This window comes from Ziziphus jujuba, chromosome 10 (genome assembly GCF_031755915.1).
Source record: "Ziziphus jujuba cultivar Dongzao chromosome 10, ASM3175591v1".
Taxonomy (NCBI): domain Eukaryota; kingdom Viridiplantae; phylum Streptophyta; class Magnoliopsida; order Rosales; family Rhamnaceae; genus Ziziphus; species Ziziphus jujuba.
In genome coordinates this window covers 11,414,665-11,437,592 of record NC_083388.1, presented here as the reverse complement: position 1 = coordinate 11,437,592, position 22,928 = coordinate 11,414,665, and the positions used below count along the sequence as shown (strand labels likewise).

At 31.0% G+C, this 22,928-nt stretch overlaps 1 protein-coding gene across 3 annotated transcripts; it reads right to left on the bottom strand.

The window, feature by feature from the left end:
• Positions 1-6,775: 6,775 nt before the first annotated feature.
• LOC107411134 (phototropin-1) lies at positions 6,776-20,399 on the bottom strand. Of its 3 annotated transcripts, XM_048467742.2 has the most exons (25): positions 20,221-20,398; positions 19,730-20,103; positions 17,807-18,549; positions 17,467-17,649; positions 16,461-16,552; positions 14,692-14,965; positions 14,357-14,567; positions 14,167-14,237; positions 13,662-13,768; positions 13,279-13,328; positions 13,038-13,142; positions 12,699-12,758; positions 12,531-12,620; positions 12,012-12,088; positions 11,376-11,460; positions 10,803-10,883; positions 10,418-10,521; positions 9,793-9,842; positions 9,468-9,574; positions 9,170-9,292; positions 8,837-8,888; positions 8,263-8,375; positions 7,470-7,610; positions 7,123-7,228; positions 6,776-7,029 (listed from the first exon to the last, which is right to left on the bottom strand). In XM_048467742.2, exons 3-24 carry the CDS (start codon positions 18,541-18,543, stop codon positions 7,124-7,126), a joined length of 3,018 nt encoding a protein of 1,005 aa, XP_048323699.2. In that variant the 5' UTR covers positions 18,544-18,549; positions 19,730-20,103; positions 20,221-20,398; the 3' UTR covers positions 6,776-7,029; position 7,123.
• Positions 20,400-22,928: the final 2,529 nt, after the last annotated feature.

Here is a 22,928-nt window from a genome sequence, read left to right as displayed (position 1 = left end):
TTATTTTCCTACCCACCAATCAAATTCTTTCCTCATGGATTTAATTTTTAATTCTTCTTTCTCATGTTATTACTTTGAATTACACAATTTTTTTTTCTTTTCGCGAACAATTAGACATGAATTTTTATTAGAATGCATTACTTACAAACTCCATCATTATTATATAATGATATTGATATAAGTCACAAAATTTCTTTTTCATTTTCAAATGAAATTGACTCAATTATATATATAATCAAGTGAAAAAAAAAGTAAAATATTTATCGTAAATGATAAAAAAATATATATATATTTCATCAAACAAGTATATTATTTAATTTTTAAATAGTTGTTGGATTGGATATGTATGTTTTTTTTAAAAAAAAATTAAATGATTTTATTTACTTGAATTGCATATATCTTTTAAAATAAAATTTAAATAGTTAATTTCATAAATTTTTAATGTAGCTAATTCAAGTCCATGTGATTAGAGACCAACTGATATTACATGTATAGTGGTAGAATACAAAAAGCCCATATTAAAAAAGAAAAAAAAAAAAAAAAAAAAAAAAAAAAAAAAAGGGAATAAACAAAGCCCATATTAATTAAGTTCGAGCGCATGGCACTCCGAAAGTATGCGCCCTCCCTATCATAAACAAATAGGATCTATATGTACATAATTTTGCAATTTTTATTTTTTTTAACCATGTTTGGTGGACAGAATTAAAATTAGGATTGGAATAAAATAATTCAATCTCATGTTTAATGTAAAAGCATTTGATAAAAATAAAAATTTCAAATTCACCAAATAATCCACTTACAATGATATAATTAAACCTGTGTAAAGGGGTTTTATAATTTTATCCCATTTAGTTTTGACTTTTTGTGATTTTTTTAATTTTTTAATCTTTAATTCTTCTTCTTCTTCTTTTTTTTTTTTTTTTTGGGAAGGTTTTTTTTATTTTTTATATCTTTGTTTCTTTTCTTTTTTTTTTTTTTTTATTCCAACCGGGTCACTTTTTTTTTTCCCCCCTTCTTTTCCTTTTTCGTTTTCTTCCATTATTTTTAAAAAATTTTAACCTCTTTTTTAAAAAAAAAAATAATAATATCCTCCTTTTCTTTTGTTTCAATCCTTGTCTTTTTTTTTTTTTAAATCTTTGTTTATTTTTTTAGTGCATCAGTTCTAGTCTCAATTTTTTTTTCTCTTCTTATTTTCCCATTTCTTTTTTATTTTTTTATTTTTTGATTTGCTTTTTATTTTTGTTTCATTAATAAATGCAATTTTGCTTGTTGATATTAATGATTTTATATATTTATTAGACAAGTTTTTTTTAAAAAAAAAATTAGATAAAAGATTTATATTTTTTATATTAAATTTACAGCAAAATACACTTTAGTATCTTCTATTTTCACATTTTTGCATTTTGAGATTTATAAAAAAAAAATTTGACATTTGATAATCTTTACTATCCAAACCGTTAAATGCTGACTTTTTCTATTATAATTTGCTCAAGTGATACTCACGTGCCAAATAAAACTATTTTTCTTATATTTTTGCATAATTTTTGTGAGGAAAAAAATGGTTAAAAAATATAAAAAAAAAAAACAAAAATCATCGTTTAGTTAAAAAATATAAATAAAAAAAAAAACAAAAATCATCGTTTAATAAGTATGGGTGGGTAGACACACAAATAGTTCTGTAATTTTATCAAAACAGGAGAAGAAGAAGGAAGTAACAAAAAAGACAAAGGAGATGAGATGTCTTCAAACAGCTTGATTTATTCAACATATTTGTTATGCAACTATGAAAGACCACGACAGGTTGCGATACGAATGTCAACGACCAATGCCAATCTTGGAAGGAGATTTTACTGATGTAATACCCATAATTTTTTTTTTTTTTTGGGTAAAAACCTATACGCTAGGGTTGAAATATGATTTAGGACTGTAGATGATGATTCTGACTTAGAAAATAATTTTCGTTTCATGGTTGTTACCAGTATAATTTTTCAGGAAGTCAAATTATAAGTAAAAAAATTGGTCCCACCAACCAATTCCACCTGAACTTACAACTCTCAACCAATCCGACCTGATATTGCAAACCCCTAAAAATATATTCTTGGCTACAGAATTAGAACATTTAATTGATGAATGCATAAACAATCAGTGATCGGGAAAATTGTAAAAGGTAGAGAAAGAAAGTAAAATAATAAGTTTTAAATTAATTGATTTTTTACTTTTTATTGGATACATTGGGATTTCCATTCTCAAATACAGAACTAGTACACCATCTTGGAAGCTTAAAGTGAATTATAGAACTTACTAAATTTCATTTTAAATTTTCAAATTGATAATTCATAATTGGCTGTAATATATGCATATATAAGTACAAACGACATAGTTGATGACAATTATTACCCAACTACACAACTAATAAATTGTTAATGTTTGTAGGATGCTGGAGGATGCAATTTTTTTTAAATGGATTGATGCACCTATATTAGATAATGCAAAGGATGTGGTTGATCATTTAAGAGGGAAAAATCAAAAATTGAAAGATGAAATTATAGCATATAAGCAACAAGAGATGTATGACAAACTAACGATAAGAGATTATAAGCAGAGTTGGAAAAATGGATTTCTTAGAATAAACATATAGAGAAAAAATGTTTGAAACTTAAGGGTGAAATAAGTTATGTAATCAAAATTAGAAACCTTTACATTGTATTAACATGAGTTGTGATAGTTTGTTTATTGCTTCTTTAGAGTGGTTATAGTTATGGACGTAAGACAAATAGAAGTTATTTGTATAATTATGTTGATGAATGTTCAATGTCTTTTAGTTGCAGTGATATATTCAATTTTGCATTAGAAAATGCATGTTCAATGGAAGGTGTTGTGTGTTATGTACAATGGAGGATTCCCTTCCTTTGTAATGAAAATATTGTATAATTACAGATGATCATTTTTATTAGCTTATGGTTGTTATGTTGTTTTGATATTAATTTTTAGGTCAAACTGTTTATGTTCTTGTGTAATACAAGTATAGTTTAATTAAAGAGCATCATTTTTAGCAACTTATTAGTTTTTTTTGTTGTTTTGCTCTCAACTAATTATTGATCATTGAGCATAATTGATATTATATCAGTACTCTTTGTGAACAAAATAAAACATGTTTCAAATAGTTTGTGTTATCATTGATCAATAGACTTTTGAGCACAAAATAATAATAATTCCTATTTAATCTTAAATAATGGAGAAATTTCAAACTAACATTAATCTGAACATAATGGGGAAATTATATATTTGAATATATTGTTGTACACAAAATAACATTCATCCTTGTCTAATATAACAATAGGAGCATCATCTTTGTCTAATATAATAACATTAATAGACATTGTTGAACTCTAGACTTTAATGATAAATAAAGCCACTTTGCAAAAAATACTTGGTTGCCATAACCTAACAATCCCCACAATACCTAAATGCGTACTATTGAATAGCTGTCTAATATGTCTGCATAGATACTAAATATTGCAACAAAAATATATTGTAATTCCCAAAACATCAACAATAATAAAAAATACATTTAATACTACCACAATATCTTAACCCCATTTTTAATTTGGCTGTGATATTGAATTCCCTCTTCCTTTGCCTCTACCTTTAAAAATCTTTGTAGAAGGTAGTGATTGAATACTGCTTCTTCTTTCTAGTTCTATTGGTCGAGGTTGTTAGTCATCATTTGAAATGTATTCGCCTGGATTTTCTTTTCCTCTCCTTTTCCCTTTGCCTCTTCCTCTTCCTTGTATTTTAGCTGAGGTCCCTATTCCTATGGCTATATTTTATGTGGCTATTTGTATAACATGCTTAAACAAAATTCAGTAGTCTATGTGATTATTTAGAAAAAACAGTTTACATCAAGGCCATAAACAAAAGCCACAAACAATTAATTACACTAACAAGCATAAAGCCAATAAAAGACTTGAACAATTTACATATTTATTGCAACCAACCCGAACAAAGATAAAAAGACAAATAATTAAATTAATTGGACATTTAGCAATATTAGGTAACTAATAAATAATTATGCAACATGGCAAACAAACTGCATAAGCAAAGGTTTCTAAACTAATGAACACCAATATTTAATATTTACAACCTACTATATTGAATTAAAAAAAAAAAAAAGATCGTATTGACCATGCATGTATGTATATATTATATAAATTAATTTGAATATTACCATATCAGTTGTAGCCTCTGGCTCAAACTCTCTCCGAAGATGTTAGGTTTTTGGTCTTTTAGCAACTTATGGTTCTTTCCTTCATATTCTTTTTTGCCTTCTAGTAGCCTTTTTATATGAAGGAGGATACACTGAATCAATTAAAGTTTTTATTCATATCTCTGATCCAATCACTAGGAAAATAATAGGTTCATAAGCTCTTGTGTAAGCAGTTATACTGTATGAAAGGTTAATATAATCAGCTGGGTCGTGTTTCATGAAAACCTCCCTTCATTTCCATTTGTTCCAGCCAGAACGACTTGTACATCAGTCTTTGATATGTTGCCTTCCGGTACGGCCGTAGAGCCCTGCACCTATTCTTCCTAGCTAGTGATTGGCCTTGTGCCAATCAATGAGGTTTGTTGACGTAACAAATCCATAATATCTTCCATCATTTATTGATGGGTCTCTTAGAATCGTTGCTGGGTCTCTTGAAATGCTTCCATCTTCCTTTAACCCTTCTTCAGATACCGGGATAGCTCACAAATTGACTCCTAGGTGGACATCTCTGTCAAGTCCTGCATCTTGATAGCTCCTTCCTCCTCATTGTTATCATGGGTGTTGGACTCCTGAGACATTGATCGAGTCTAAACCATTGTCCTTAGTTAAAATCTTGGGTCCTACCGGGCGTGGCAAAAAATATGTTGAAATATGTTGGGAAACTTTCAAACAATCTATTGTCTCTAAAATATGAGGGCGTGTCACTTCAAACAGTTCAAAGAAAGAAAAAATATATGTCAATTGAATCAAATTACTCAGACAATTATATTGATTATTGGAGAACAAAATGTCCAATTACCTTAATGATACTTTTAAAAAAAAAATCAACTAAGAAAAACTAAGAATAATAAACTAAAGAAAGTAAATTCTAATGAGAATAACCTAATTAGTCTATATTCTTCTAATTGTATGTAAAGGTATATAGGGATTTCTACAAAGCCACTGGAACTCCTGTTTATATATGTAAAAAATTTTGAGTTGCGCTTTCAATATGAGACTTTTACAAATTCCAACTTCATAATTTTAATTTATAAATATGCAAATCATATGACCATTAAATCTCCATTCAACGTGGGAATATTGTCAATTAATTAATTTTCTAAAAAATAATATTTTAATAAATTAAAATATCAATTTTGAAAAATTAATATTATGGTCCAAGCAGGATAGAATTGATATTTTAATTATGAGTAATTAGATAAATTGAAATTAAAATCTAAAAAGCTAATCTTTTGTTGCTTTTAAAACACAACTGCTAAAAAATATAGATTCTTGTATAATTAGAATTTTTAAATTTCACCAAATATTTAAAGCAAATTTAGAGTCTTTGATAATTTGTTTTGGAATTTCAAAATCAATTTTAAACGAAACCTGAATCATACGATCAAAAATTGTGGAAGTTTAATTATTTATCACTATCTTCAATTTAATGTACAAACATGATATTGAGCTTTTTAAATGCAAATGCACACCAAAGATTAAAAAAGAAAAAAATATATATATATATGTATATATATATATGTATCTCTTACCTTTCCAATAGTACCTAGAGAAGGCACAAGAAAGTTCGTAATCTTAATGCCTTTTGAACCACTGCAAGAAATACAATAGAAAAGCTAAAGGTTGAGTACTTCATAACAAACGAATCATTACATAGATTTTTACCTTAAAAAGAAAAAAAATCAATTTTTGGGTAATAATAATAATAATATAAAAAGAATCATTACATAGATTTTGCATAGTAGAAAAATATACAAAAGCAATAATCATCACATATATTTTGAGTATCTTATAAATAATGAAAAGTGTACCCTGCTGGTCGGGTGCTTACAACCTGAACAAAAAGTTTGTCGGGCTTTGATGGGATTTTCTAACAAAAAATAATTTCAGTACAGTGAGCAAATAATGATATGACACAAATTTCATTTAGCCCAAAAAAAAAAAAAAAAAAGACACAAATTTCAATAACATGAACACTACACGTAATTATTGGTAACAGGCAACAAATTTGGCAACGAAATTCAGGGCAACACATATGTGGGCCTACAGAAAGTTTTCATTTTGAAGGCAACCCCAAAAAGTACCACCGAACTTCTTCTACTATAACACCCCCATCAGTGCACGCTTGCTTTAGCTGGCTAACAAACCTCTTTTGCCGCATATTGATCTCTTAGGCCGTATATTTCATAAGCTTTATTTTTTAATTTTTAATATCAATTATCTTAGTAAAATTCCTACTTGTTTTATAGTTAAATTTTATTCGTGTAGTCATATTCTCTTTTTCCCTTCAATTTCAAAAGTGCCCCGCTCGTGCACTAAAAAGACACCAGGTGTTGAAAAAATATCCAACAATGTTTTAAGTTTGTCTTTAGAAAATTAGTATTGTCAACAAATTGTTGGTTATTTGCCATTTAAAACATAAAGCATTATAAATTGGGATGAAAATTTTAATTTTTTTCTTACATTATTTTTAGAGAGAGAAAGTAGATAATTTAATAACAAAAAAAGTTTGATAAAACAACCAACCAACCCACATAGATTACATTATAAAAGCATTAAATCAAACAATACATGATGATAAAAAACCTCAGTTTCTCATCTACAAAACACAAAACAGCTATCCAGGCTTTTTTTCCTTCTATAAAATAGAAATAGCCTCTTGGCTTAGCTGTTGGTGCCATTTCCAAACTGTGAAACACATTCAAAACCATCTTCATTTCTTTGTGGAAAATAAGCAGTTTCCAACTTTCCAAGCTCAAAACCTGCAGCAAGACATTATTCCTAATCAGAAATCTAAACCAGAAATATCTATTTCTTAACACACAAAGTGGAGAATAAATAAATAAATAAAATACCTCAGAAAATATTGGTCTGTAGATCCTGCATCTCAGGGTCTACAACTTGAGCTACCTTCTCATCTTCAGTAGTCTCAAACAAAGGAGCATCGAGCTTTGGAGGGTTCTGCAGAATGAAAATATTGTAAGCATCCAACTATATGATGGGAAATATAAACTTGGTACTAACAGATACTTAATTTAGGAACCTCATGTTCTAATTTAGTTTAAGCATATGGTGCATTTCTATTATGGAAGAAGTATAAACTTGGTACTAACAGATACTTAATTTAGGAACTTCAGGTTCTAATTCAGGTAATTTAGGCGCATTTTATACTTTATATGCATTAGAATGTATTTGAAGTTACCATGCAGCGAACTAGAGCCCAGTTGACACCGCGGAAGAATGGATGTCTTTTAACTTCATTTGCTCCTTCCCTGGATCCCAATCTGTTCTTGGGATCTCTGTGCAACAACCGATATATTAATTGTTTCGCTTGGAGACTTACCTGCACACCAAGGCAAAAAATTGCTCTCAAAATTCACAGATATGTTTCAGTTTCTATCAATGGAAATATAAAGTTGGTAAACACTAATATTTCCATGGTCTTTATATATTAACTGATATTTCATTTTCGCTTTCTCAAATATGTAAGCACTACTCCAAGCTCAAAAGAATTTGTGTAACCATGTATTTTGCATACAAATTTGAAAGAATATATATATAGAGAGAGAGAGAGATATAATGTCTCTCTAAGAGACTTTTATCTTTCCACCTTGTGCAAACGCAATCCATCAACTGTCTATGTGGGGTTAAGAATGGGGGAAATCCCCAAAATTTTATGAAAAACAAAATAGTATCTTTAAACGAAATGATCATACATAGTTTGAAGTATTTAGCTGTTCTAAAGCAAATGTGGTGCAATTTAAGGATCTCCACTCATACTTTCTTTCCATGCTTAAAATTTTCCCTTCGTCTTTCTGACGTTTGGAGTTTAATCCTGTATAAACTACTTCCTTTTGGAGTAATAAAAACTTATTCTTATAGTAAAAGGAAGACTGCTTGACTATTGCACCAAGTGAATTTTACCACATTTCTATATTTCTTACAAAAAAATATAGAATTATACAGAGAAAAAATTCAAATAAAAAATATTATACCTCTTTACTTCCTGGAAATTTAAGATCTTTGTGAAGAATATTGGCGAACGTCTTTTGCCTTGTCTTTCCCCTGAATGGTGTGTATCCATAAAACATTTCATATAGAAGAATGCCTGAAAAAAACCTTCCATCTATTAATGTCAGAGTTCGATAATACATTATCACATGTTGTTAAACTTGGAGTGTAATGTCGCAAGCAATAATATAATTTGAAGAGGTAAAAGATTCCCACTTTAATGCAGATGAGATATTTCACTCATTATTATTTGTTGACAGTCCATATAAAATAAAATAATAAATGGATTTTCTTTTCTGAAAGAGTAGAAATCTGCTCTGCATTCAAAATTGCTGTTTATTTATTTTCTGTCTTTTGGGAGCAAGAATTACCATAATTTAGATGCATGTAAAAATATGGGAGGTATGAGTATAAATTCTGCTTAAATCATTAGTTATGAAGAGTTATAATTACATATATGTGGGGATTTCGTTATGCATATGCACACACTGATTCTTTGTCTAACAGCAAAAGAAACATGAATTGAGATGCGAAATTCTAAATGAGCAAAAAAATTACCAAGAGCCCACCAGTCCACTGCACTAGTATGGCCTGCCCCAGCTATGATTTCCTGCAAGGAATTATACAGTAAGAGGCAATCAATATAAGTCATAAAAGTTGGCATAACCTGAATAAAAATTTCAAAAACTAATATGCAAATTTAATCAAAATAAATAGAAATGTCTTAAGTGGCAGTTGACAAAGAACTAATTTAAGTAAGAACAACAATAAATGACAAAGAATTAAAATACAGAACAGCCTTTCCCATAGTCCTTACTTGAATTAGTTCATAGCAGCAGTGATGATTGCATGCAAAATAGAATTAAAAAGATGAGTTTTAGAGTTCCAAACCGGAGCTATGTACTCTTCAGTGCCAACAAAAGAATTTGATGCACGCATGGGTTCGGCCATGAAGATTGGATTCTGTTGAGCTTTCTGTTGCTTTTTCTTTTCATTTGGGGTTGGAATTAAAAGCTGAACGCAGGAAAGGAATTGATATGATAACTACTTTTAAGTATCAAGATGCAAAAAATATGATTTTTGTTCATGTTGTCTTTTTCTGTCTCAATTCTGAACAAGGATTTTAATTTTTTCATAGAGAAATAAGGACTCCTTGAGAGAATAAAAGATTAGTAGCTAGCCAAAATACCTGCGGTTTGCAAGATGTCAAACATGATAAATCAAAGTCTGTCAAGGACACATGTCCATTGCTCTGTAGTAGGACATTTTCAGGCTTCAAATCTCTGTAAATTATCCCTTTAGAGGAATTCAACAGGAGGTTCAAAATCTTAAGTTAGAAAAAACTCTTGAGCTTGCTATTGTAGTCGAAGTAGAGCTTCATTGAATGAAAAGTATTATGAATCATGATCATCAATTTGGATTACAAATACGGAAACTAACTTCAGCATCACTTATCTATATGGATGAATAGTTTAAATTTCAGAGAAAGATATATGAACAGTGTGCACACTTACCTTGACAGTGAAGGTACTCCAACGCAACAATTACCTCTGCCGCATAAAATCTACCATCATCCACAATTTTAATTCTATGTAAGTTGAAATTAGACAGCATAACATGTCATAGGAATAACTGGACTCCAGATGGCCAGTAGTATAAATTACTCAAAAAGATTAAAACTGGAATTTAGAAAACTTTTTTTTTTTTTTTTTTTTCTTTTGGTGGAAATCAAAAACGAAATTTCATGGTCAAATATAAAACATAACCATAAAATTGTGTCGTAAACCACAAGTTAAAAAAAAAAAAAAAAAAGAATTCGAACGAAAATAGAAACATGCAAGTATAGCCACAAAAGTAGGCACTCATTAGGTTGATTTTCTGGTTACATATATTCCATCAAGACCCCCTCATTTTCCACTTTTGGACTGTGAAACTAATTAAGACATGAAAACACACATCGATGAAGATAGTACTTAAAAATGGAAGGCCACATAATGTGCCTCACCAATGAAAAATTGTATCAAATCACTTCAAATTTAAAAGAATCCAATAGCAGTAGTATTTAAATAAATAAAATTACATATAATGCTTGCAGTTGTCTATCTACAATGCACTGCAATAGTTTTCCATGTAGTTTACCTTACAGCACCTTCTTTCAAGACCTTTGCGGGTTGTCTGTCTAAAAGCAGGAAGAGTTCTCCACCAGGACAGTAATCAGTTATCAAACAAACATGCGTTCCAGTCTGCAGAGTGTATGAACAACCAAGGTTTAAGAGAAATATAAAATCAAAGGAAAATCCTTAGCATGTGCTCCTTCATTAACATTTCTGACACTGTATAAATCAAAGTGATGGGGAAAAACTGCAAAAGTCGAAATTATAATGCGCAATGGATTTTTCTATCCTTCCTGTCAGAAACCATGTAAGCATCTCTCCTTTGTACATGAATGACAAGTTCTTGTCCTCAATTTATTCTTTAATCAATAAAACTTATATGACTGAGATTTATGTTAGATTTTCCTAACCTGAAACGAGGCATACAGTGCAGGAAGAAATGGGTGATCCAACATGTCAAGAATTTCCCTCTCTGCACAAGCTCTATGCACCTGCACAAAAAGGAAGGACCTCTTCAACCACAATACAAAACTGATCAATGCATAGGGAAACAGAAGGAAGCTAAAACTGAATTATAACCAAACACTTCTCATCACCAGAATCAAATTTGGAAAAAATAATAGATTAAATTAATAATCAGGTTGCCCAAGTAGCTTTGTAACAATGTCCCTTTTGAATACATTAGATATTATGTTATCTGGAGGTTTTAATCAGTTCCATGCTACATAAAAGCTGTCCTGATTTTTACCAAGTAAAGCCTCATATAAAACATATATTGAGTGGAGAAAATTATAAGTGAAACCAATTGAGGAGCAAAAAATTATTAAAAAGCAATGAATGAATAGCCATAAGAACATCCATGTCAAACAACAGGATCTGGAACCGCTCTCTAGCAACAGGCAGTGACATACAAATTAGACTCACATTAAGGCAGAAAATAAGGTAACAAAGATTCCAAAGACACATAAAATCCATCTTCATACCTTGTTACGATTGAGCATAACATTCTTGTCCATAGCCTTCATGGCAAAGTAAAGACCAGTTCCACACAATTCCACCAAATGCACACTGCCATGCCAGTTAATAATTTGTATAAATTTTTCTAAGAGACTTACAAAGACTAACCAAGACTGTGGAGTTGGAACATCCATTAAAAAATTTAAACAAATTTCTGAGTTTATAAATTGTCTTTCCAGTATGTTGAGTTTGCAAATACTTTTAATAGATGGTCCTGAATTAAATTAAGGATGTGTATCAGCAATATCTATTTTCAGCCTACTACCAGTCGTATCACACTGTTTATGGAGATAAATTTCTTCTGAGGTTTTATGCAATTACGACCGAATATATTCATTATTTCTGAGATGCTTCATTCAGGCATAAAATAAAAAGTGGTACAAAAACTTGAAGTGAAAAAGTAATTTAATGTTTCAGATTTATAAATATTTTCACTTCCTTTTGCTTTCCATCATGCAGGGTATGTCAGCAGTTAATTGGAAGAGCATTAAGAGTTCCATGGATTTGAATCAGAACAACAATCTAACCAAAATGCAATAAATTCAATTTAGTTGTTATTACTCCAAAGCTAATGTAAAAGGGGAGAAGAGAAACAGACTAACCTGCCAGTATCACCAGATCCCAAGGGTTTTATGGGCCTAAAATGCTTCAATCCGATTTGTTCTCCACTATCTAGAATCTGCAGAATCACAGTTACAAAAGCAAACAGTTTAGAAAGACAGGCATGTCAATATCCAATAAAAGTAAAAGAAAGCCCAGTAACTTGCACTACGAAAAAAGAAATTTATATCAACCAAGTAAAAATCCATTTCATATTTCAAACTAATAAAAAGATAGATTTACAACCATGCATGTTTATATTCACAAAAGCAATCTACAATATACCCTAAAATTGATGATAGCCTGAAAAATGTAAACAAGAAACTTTTTAATATTGCATATTAAAAAATTTCCAGGTGTTTACTAGAAGTAAATGACTTTGGAAAAGTGTCTCTATCCTTATTCACTTAATTCTAATTGCTTAATTACATTAAATTTATAATGCCAAGTACAAAATTACTGGACAATATACTTTAATTCTTTCATTTTATACACCCATAAATAATCTCAATGGATACTACCTTTTTTATAGCTTTCCAAGAGGGGCTATCCTTTTTATGAGGCTTTGGATAAACCACCTTTGAATGATTAGCCCACAAATCTTCAGGTTTCTGCAGGTAGTAAATTTTCTTGTTACAATTGTACCCATAAAATATTTTCGAAAGACGTCAATTACAATGGGACATTACCAAATTGGCATCTGGCAGTTCTTTCACTGCCTCATTAACGTTTCCTGCCGTTTCTTTGACCTAGAGTAGACATCAAGCAAACTTTTTACAGTTACCAACTGCTATACAAGCTAGTATCAGATGAAATTGATACTTTTTTAAAAGCCTATAGAAGGATAAAATTAGATTATACATTTTTAACTATAAACTTTGTATCTCTAAGAATATGAACAAAGTAGATAATATATATATATATATATCTATATAGAAATGAAAAGCAGAAAACCAAAAAAAAAAAAAAAAAAAAAACAAAACAAAAAAACAAAAAGAATGACAAAGAATTTAAAAGGAACTTCAGACCAGTATTTCACTCTCTTTTGCAGTGTCCTTTGGGATGCAATTACTAAGTGGCTCAACATGCTGACTTCCATCTAGTTGTACCCCAATAAAGTATTGTACTTCTCCCTGTTAAACAATTACATTAGCTTAACTCATTTCCCTTTATACCAGAAAATTGACAAGAAATCATTATTTATAATTTTCCTAAAAAAAAGTGATACAGAAAAGTAACAATGTGTTATGTCATCTTGGAGGAAGGTACCTTTTGATCACGCATAGGCTGCAAATGAAACAGGTTCCAGAACTTTTTGCCTGGATTAAATTGAAAGCAAAAAAATTATGAAAGGGAAAAACTAAAGTCCTATAGGTGTTCAGGTGGTATTTCAGTAAAAGCAAAATTAGATGTTTAGAATGAACTATTGCACCAAGCATATGTCTTACAATCTGTTTACTGTTTCATTGTATAAAATTCAAAACAGATATGTGTTTGTATAGAACTTGCAAATACATTTAAGTACGGTATATAAAACATGCTTTTTCAACTTCACTTTTAAGACATAAGTTCCACAATGACCAACTCTGACAAATAAAAAGCTCAATTAAGATGAATTCATGGACTTCAGAAAAATGGGAAGAAATCCCTACCACTTTTTGTATAGTTAATAAGCTGTACAGTAACTTCTGTTTGGTTGTCAATTGCCTGTCTTATTTTCTTCACGGTCGCCGGATCAGTTTCAGGACCTTGCAGAAACCTATATATTCCAAACAAATTAGAAATAAATTCGATCCTTTTACCACAAAACCTATTAACCATTGACAAATTTTATGTTTCTATCACAATTTCCTGAATAGAGTTTGCAATGGAACAGTTTAATATGCATCATCAGCTACCATCCAACAATACTAATTATATAACTCCGAAACTAAGAGAAGCGCCACCTAACACTTGTCAAAAAAACTATGAAACCTCAGATTCAGAATATATCAGAGTTGTTTGTCCTGTTTTCACATTGCACTATCTAGAAAAAGTTGTCTCCACAGTCAAAACTTTACCAAGTGAAATTTTTAGGTCTATGCAGAGGTGGTTTTGATATGCATATTTCACTGGAAACCATAGTCATAATAATGTGAATTTTATATTGATGAACACCTGCAATTTCTTCCCAAGATTTCTTCTCGGCTGTATTCTGTAAGCTCTAAGAAGCTATCAGATGCGAATATCTGAAATACAAACACATATGGACATTAATGTCCTACATTATATCTTCCACAACAATCTGAAAACTCAAATAATAGGAATCGGAACAACTTAGATGAAAAGCAAGTAAAAAAAAGCTTACAATGGGATTATCAGGCAGCCTTGGATCAGTAATGACAAAATTTTTCTCTATGCGTTCAAGTGTGGTGGCAAGATCAATACCCTTTCTCATTTCCTTCTGTCTTACTTTGTCATCAACATCAGAGTTGTCATCATCCTCACTCTCATCATCATCCACAAGAACACCACCATCAAAGCTTTCATTATCTATTGTTTGGCTTTTCCGAATAAGCCTACAATCACGAAAAGAAAATTTTCAAGAAACGATGCTGAAAATTAGAGCCAGATAAAAGGTGGAAGAGATATATTAACAAAGAAATTTTACAGCTAACTCAAATATTAACAAAGAAATTTTACCCCATGAAAGAACGGCGACTTGTTTTCTTTGGTTTCTTTTCAGGCAACTCACTGATCCGCTGCATTGAGATTCTACGACCTGTATGTGAATTTCGCCTATGTGATGGTATAGTCTCCGAGTTTCTCCTTCCGAAAGCATTTAGTCCTTCCTCTTCCCTGCCACCCCCTGATTTTCTGATGAAGGGACGATTTGTTGATTCGCTAAGTGCTCGAGGTTTTCTTACTGCCTGCACTAGTTCAGTCACTGAACTGGCAGCAATGTCTTTCTGACGAGCTGCAACAGACCACTTAGTAGTTAAGCGCAAATGGAACTCTACTAACAGCTCCTTTTTCCCAAAATCTTCATTTCAATGCTAACAAATAAAGAGAACTTTAATCTAATTTTGAATGATGTTATGTGGTAGCAATGATACTCTTTTAATTTACTTGGAGAATTCACCATGTCATTATTTGCTTTGTTTAGTCCTCTCATTAAGTAAGTCTCTATCATGCGTCTGATACTATTTCATAGTTTGCAGAAAATGCTAGTTTGATGGCAATAAACAAGCAGTTACATAAGCATCAATCACCAGAAAACTCTATCATATCTAGAAACAGTATTTGTTTATTTTCCCTTTCCTAATCTATACTGTCAAATTGATTCATTTTTCTTGGCCAGCATTAAATTTCATTTCAAAGCCATGTTTGTGCTGGAGGAAGGATGAAAAAGCAGTAAAAGTTGAATAATTGCACCATATTGAAATTTTATTTCCATAATGATTTTCAGAAGCTGCTTGGGGCCCATGTATATGAATGCTTTTTTACATTAACAACTTAACAACAATCTCATAATATCATAATGTCCAATCTGAATAGTTCAATTGACAATAACTATTGATGTTAACCTTAAAAATACGTTTAATGTGCTGAATGAATATGGGAATAAAATAGTTATTATATAATATTAAATTTTTCCTAGTTACATTTTAAATAAAAAAAAAATAGTTATTCCAAGGCAATAGATTATCTTTCATTTGAAATAATAGGAATTCTTTTTAAAAACCTCATAATTATTATTTTTATATTCTTATCTAGATAAACTTTAAATATATCTTTACTATATTTGTAATATTTTTAAATTTAAATGGTTTATCAAATTTAATAAAATATATAAATAGATATAAAAGATGACTTTTTATTGATTTTAATCAAATTTTGTATTTTTAAAGATTAAACTTTGAATGTAATTCTATGAACCATTATTCTATTTCCTTCTTTTTATTCTTGTGTATAGCTATTCCAATTTTAATGAGAATAACCATTTTATAACCAAATGTGCCCTAAATCCTAGGTTTAAACATATATAGAGCTAAAAGTTACCCCTTGTCCAATTTAAGGCATCTCCAAAAGATAAATATATAAATTACTTGATTATGCTATTTCATAACTCTCCAGATGAATATGTTTTAAGAGAATCAAAACCCAAGTGTCCTCGTAAGTCCCATTAATTTTAAATCATATTTACCACCAAAGAATGGATTTCCAGGACTTGGTACATTCTTTAAATATATAACATTAATTTTTTTTTTTCCCCCTTAATCTCTGATGTGCTACTTCATGACTTATAATATTGAGGATAATTTCAGTTTAGCGGAGTTTTAGTTGACTAGTCAAATATCTCCATTCAAGTTATACATCCATGTCCGAATAATTTCCCTCCCTTATTGAGCTATTAAAACAAACCAACCAACTTGAAAGAGTGGGTCTAATTTGGATATGATTCAACATACCATCGTATCGAATCAAAGACTCAGGCAATCCATTGGGACGGATCATCTTATCCTTTAGTCCCTCTGTATGCTTGCTCACCTCCACTTGCATTCTGCCAAATCAGAAAAACCCAAATAAAAATTTTAAAAAAAAAATTAAAAATAAAAATAGAATAAAAGATAAGAATCTTAATTAGTGCATAAATTCCCAATGCGAAAATTCTCCCTCCTTATCATCCCCTATCACCGTCCATCAACAACTAATCAGGGAACAGCTAAGAGAAATGGTATATAGTGCAGAAACCCCACTTTCCATCACAATCATGGTATTGAATCTGGCCTGTGACATTTTATTTTGGGTGGCCCAGTTGCAAGAAAAAAGTTTGATAAATTATTGAAGTGACAGGTAACACAAAAGGCACTACTTATTTTCTATCTGCTCATATATATCTAACCATGTGGTATGTTTCTGGGACACTTACTGTTTACTCAATCACTCATGGGTTTGCTGTATATTTCACTATTTCAAGGCATATGCCAATTATGGAATTCCTCATTTTCAATTATTATCAATGTGTCACTACTCATAATATTTGGTTCATGGATAGGGAATCATTTTTTGGTAAAGGGTTTTTCTCCTATAGAAGTGATTAGATGTTTCTTCTAAAATTACTATATAAATGGTTTTCTTTTAGATCTTTTATCAAACAATAAAGAATTCATTTTTTTTCAAGTTAAAATTACTCACAAACTAAACAAGCTGTAATAAAATAAAATGATGAAAAAAAAAAAGGTACTCAATTTGTATCGCATTTTCATGCTTTTGTTCAACTATTGAATGTCTTTGTCACATAAATTCTACTTGGGTAGAAAAAGAAATATAAAAATGTATAATTTAGTGCCATCCACATCACATCCCATGTAAATCAATTGCATATATTTGTACATAAACTAATTGAGATTAGAGAGAAAAAAAGGAAAAAGCATAAATAAATAAACGAAGAAGATAAATTAAAAGAAAACTGACCCAATAAATTTGAGAATTTTCCCATTTTCGTCCTTAATGGGTGCAATTGTAAGTAAATTCCAAAATTGGGTCCCATCCTTTTTATAATTCAGCAACCTCCCACAGTAACTTGAACCAGACTGCAAAGCTTCCCTAATCTTTGCCACATCTTCTGGATCCGTACCCGCACCCTGCAAAAACCGGCTGGACCCCCCCAACCAAAACCCGACCCGAAATTGTCAAAATGTCAAACTTACCCTTCTCTCCTCCTTCAGACCGTTATTATAGTTAAAAAAAATAACAGTTCAAAAGAAAGAAAATCACAAGCATAAAACAAAATAATTACAAAACGGGACCGTACCAGTTCCGACCGATGACCTCTTTGGAGGTATAACCGGTCATCTTGAAGAACCCCGCACTGGCATACATAATCGGGTAATCGGGTTTGGTAGCATCCGAAACCACGAATGTCTGCTGGAAAGTCGAAAGGGCATCTTTGACATCCTCCGAAACCCTCGGAATATTCCCTCTATCTTTCCCTCCTCCATCCTCGGACAATTCCGCGGAGCTCCGAACAGAGTTATTGGAGCTCCGTCTCGAATTGCCCGTTTTACTATTCATGTTACCCGGTTCTTCCCCACCGGAAGTTCTGACACTGACCTGTGGTTTTCCGGTCTCGTTGTCGGTTTTCAGCACTAAACCCCACTCGGCAGCTCTCTGCGCCGCCACGTCTGTTTCGCCAGAAGGTTCGGTGTCGGAGAAGATTGACTTCTCGATGATAATGGCTGAGATTGTCTTCTGGATTAACGGAGGAGATGACTGAGACAATGGGGGTGAAGGCGCAAGGTCCTTCAGAGCCATCCATGAGGTTATCTCCTCTGTTCGGCCTGACTTCGTGGAGAGTTTTTTCGGGTCGGATTCGGGGCTGGCATGCGGGTCGACCCAGTTCTGCCATGTGGGTTGTGGTCGGAAAGCTGGATTGGTTGGTCTGGTTGAGTATGTCGAAGGGTTAAAGACCTCGAGCGAGCCTCGAGGGTCCTTCGGTAATGGCGGTATCAGGGAAGCTTGGTTGGAAGAAGAATTGTTCGGATTTTCCATTTTTCTCTGCGCATGAAAATTATAAGCAAATAAAACCCACTTTTTTCTTACTCAAAGAAAGAAAAAACGAAGTTTGTATAGGATGAATTAATCGAATCTAAAATTCTGATCAGGGTGTGTTTACAGTACTATATGTATATATGAGACAGTTCATATGGTACATATTCTGCAGGTGGCTTGTGTAAAATGAAAATCTGAGAATTTATTTTTTTTTTTTTTTGGCCCTGTTTATAATAAAAGGTACTGGGGCTGAAAACCCAAATGATTCATATTCTATGTGATTGATCAAGTTGTAGGTGGGACAGATTTATGAACCGGATTGATGACTTTGGAGACAGATGTTTTGGCATAAGAACCAAATTATCAATAAGGTACCGTAAATGTCAATGCATGGGTCTTTTTGGCTTTATGTGTTACATTATCCAACTCCTAAGTTTGGTTAAGGAAAAAACATAAAATGGATTGTCAAGGGTATTTGTGTCATTTCAAGCTATGTTACCAGACAGATTTGTGTTTGTCATCAGTTGATAATCTATGGAGTTTTTTTTGGCACCTCAAATTGTTGAGGGTAGTTTTGTCCAAAGGGACAAGTTAGGTGACTGAAGTGATAATGCCTAATGTTTTTGCTCGAAAAAATAATCAAATAATAATAATAATAATAATAAATTTTGTAGCAATTCTGAGACAAAGGATCTGGGTGTTAAAACCTAATTAATGCGCTGCAAAAAAAAACATGTGGTAAGCTTTTTTCTGCCTGTCAGATTTTTATTCAGTCCCAACATAAAAAAAACAGAAATATCAGCTTCTGCAAAAGTCTTCGGAAACTTGTACACTCCATAAAAACATGGTCATCAGACAACGAAAACATGCAAATCTGGACAAAGTGATTTTAATATCATGAAAGAAGTCTGCAAAAAAATAAAAAAACTTATACAGAGATACATACAACTTTGAAAACAATGACTGCCAATTGAAAAGTGATTAATGAAACCGAACTAGGGAAAAAAATAATAATAATAAAACAAAAAAAAAAACATTTAATTTAGATAGATACCGGAACCTTTTGTGTAGAACATGATTAATTGAGCGGCAAGGTAGTGCAGAGAAATGGGAAACTTTGTAGTTTTAAAATCAAAAAATAGAAAGAAGCTAAGAAAAAACATTCATGTATAGCTAAAAGTACTACCTCAAGTAAAGCTGAGAAAGCTAAATTGATGTCGTTGATTGTTGTTTGCTCTTCAAAAGAATCTCATGCTATTTGACAAACAGATGAGTTTCGACTGAATGATAAGCAAACAAAGCAAGATCCGATGTGGGTTTTTATGGACTTCGCTAATCTCAATAGAAGCAATATTAGTGAAACACAGAGAGAGAGAGAGAGAGAGAGAGATCAGAAACGACGAGAAATATCTTGAAATATCTTGAATCAGACAACTGAAGAAACACTTTTAATGGGCAAAAGGACTTATGAAAAAAAGAGAGAATGATTGTCGAGAAGAAGGGTTTGGCTTCCCATCCCTGTACACCAAAAAACTCACATGGCTCTTGCACGTATCCTATCTGATCAACAGTAATGATATATGTTATTTTTTTCTATCATAAAATTTAAAAACAGAGAAAATATATAATAGTACTTTAAATTATTTTCTCTGTTGCCAAACAAAAAAAATCTCTTACCTTCCAATGTATATTTCTGCTTTCTATATGTATTTACAGACTGGAAATGGGTTGGCAACCAACAGAAGCAACAAAAAACAGAGAGCCTAGTAGTACGCTTCCTCACGACCAAGTTCAAAGTTACAGGTCTATAGGGCCAAAGCCAACCAGTTTCTCACTTAACAATGTCTTTTGTGTCTATATATATGTCTCACTAAAGGCCCAAAAATCTTGAAGATAAAAACCAAATCAGACAAACAAGAGGATTTTGTATTTGACCGGTTTGGGGAAAAAAATAGTTATTACGGTAATATATATTATTATGTGAGATATAATAATTCTTATTGACACAAGCTTGCAGAAAAGCATGGTCATTTGGGGATGACATGGTGAGTAGAGACATGCATGACCTTCTTTGGCTCATGTTGGATCATAATTGACCACAAATTATTTTTGTTTTATAAAAAAAAAAAAAAAATTTATGATCCGTTATCATAACTAAAATGAATATTATTAGCCAATAGAAAAGTTTTAGAAATGATATATTGGTCCAACCCTACCCACACAATGAGTTGAGAATGAAACCGACTTAAGGTCCAATATCATTTTGAAGTTTCACCTTTCATATCAACTTTTGCAATGCAAAAATGACAGAATCTTATTCAGCAAAACAAAAATGACAGAATCTTTTGTACAAATAATGTTTTTTTTTTTTTTTTAAATTGCTAATGTATGAAGTTTAAAATTTATGAGAGAAAAGGGGAAAAGTATAAATAGAAATTAACGGTTTTAAAAGTATAAATAAAATTTAATGATTTCGGTTTTGTTAAAAGAAAAATGAAAAAAGAACTACAAAATAATTTAAGAAAAATAGAAGAAAATGTAAATGCATATTTAAAAAAAAATTATTTCAATAGAGATATGTAAAAAATTTTAATTCCATTCCCTAACTTTTAAATGATTTTCAACCTCAAAACATTAGGTTAATTAACATATAGATGAATTATATTTGGATTCGGTGCACACAAGTCATATATCTTGTTTCAATCTTTCCATGCTTTTATTTCAACGATGCTTTATTTCAACCATCCTAATGAAATGTACAAAATTATCTAGATTGATAATTTAAAAAATATTATATTAATATTAAAGATATTCAAATATTTTCAAATTTATTTACTAAATAGTATGGTAATATTTAATCAATTTATTTTTTATTTTGCTTATTATTAATTACTTCACTTATTCATATTTAAATTAAATAAATATTTCAACAAATAATATATTAATGTATATTATTTAATAAATTATTTTAATAAACATTTTAAAAGTATAATACTGCAATTTGTGAAAAATTAAATACTGTCTTTGATTATTAAAGGTGTTATTTGTCACTTGTTAATCTACTAGAGCCACCAGTTTTTAGTTTCAATAATGTATTATTATATTGAATTCTCCACTAATTAATTAACAAAATGATAGAAATTGAGCTTTTATATTGCAAAATAAATATTGATAATTTGTTCATTAATACTATCCTTAAGGTGGGAAAAAGGCCATTTCTTGTATATATATATATATGTATATATCTTTGAAACAGGAAATTGAAGTGAACAAAGATGGAAGTGATGCAAAATACGCATTGATATTATGGATGAAAATCCAAAGCGTAGGGATTTGGCAGTTTTAAAACATAAAAATGGGCATTAACAAGCTAAAACTCCATTGGCATACGAAACAAACAAATTAAGAGAAGGAAATGGAGAGAGACAGAGAGAGAAGATTAGGCCCACATCTGGTGGGTTCCAGGGCCACGTGAACTACTTTTTTTGGGTAATAATCTTATCCGTTCACGGCTGCGGGAGGGTGGAGGTGGTGGTCACATCAGACAGACACTGTTGCACAAGTATCTCCCTTTTATTTGTGTGGACCCCACAACTCCTGCCAGGTTGAACGTGGTCCCCCACCCACTTTCTTTTTGGTGTTTTCATCATTTTCTCTGCACCCGCGATGCATGGGAATCATGCTCGCAGTTCTCCCTGTCCCTGTTGCCTTGTTTTGAGCACCTTAAATTGGAGCCTCACACGTGTGTCTGGGCATGGACTATCACACAACCAGAGATTTTTTTTATTTTTTTATTTATTTTGGTGAAACCAGAGATTTTTTTTTTTTTTTTTTTTGTAAGGGCCAAAAAAACAGAGATTTGTTCTGTCATCTTTTACAAACTACCCCAACATGTCATATTGCAATCTTAAGGATTGAACATGTCTATTCCATCGTAGGGTACCCAACAATCTGAATTTTAAAATTTGATAGTATACATAATAGACAGGTAGATTTTGATTGTATAGCTACTAACATGGTCTCTGAACTATAGGCCTTGCTCAAATTTTGGTTCTTAAACTTTTATTTTTTTTATTTTTAAATTTATTTCATTTTAATCCTTAAACCATGTGAAGTGTTCATCATTAATTCCTCATTGAATTTTCCATCAATTTTCTAATTGAAATGGCATTTGCATGTCAAGTGGAAGTCAGCCAGGGGTAAGGTCGGTCATTTTCTTAGAGATCAAAATGATATTTTTGCATAATTTAAGGATTAAATAAGAAAATTTAAAAGTTTGTTTTTTTAACAAAATTGAAAAACATAAATATATATATATATATATATATATATTAAAAAGGGTAAAAGAAATATTTATCAATCTAAATAAAATAAATAAATTTTTT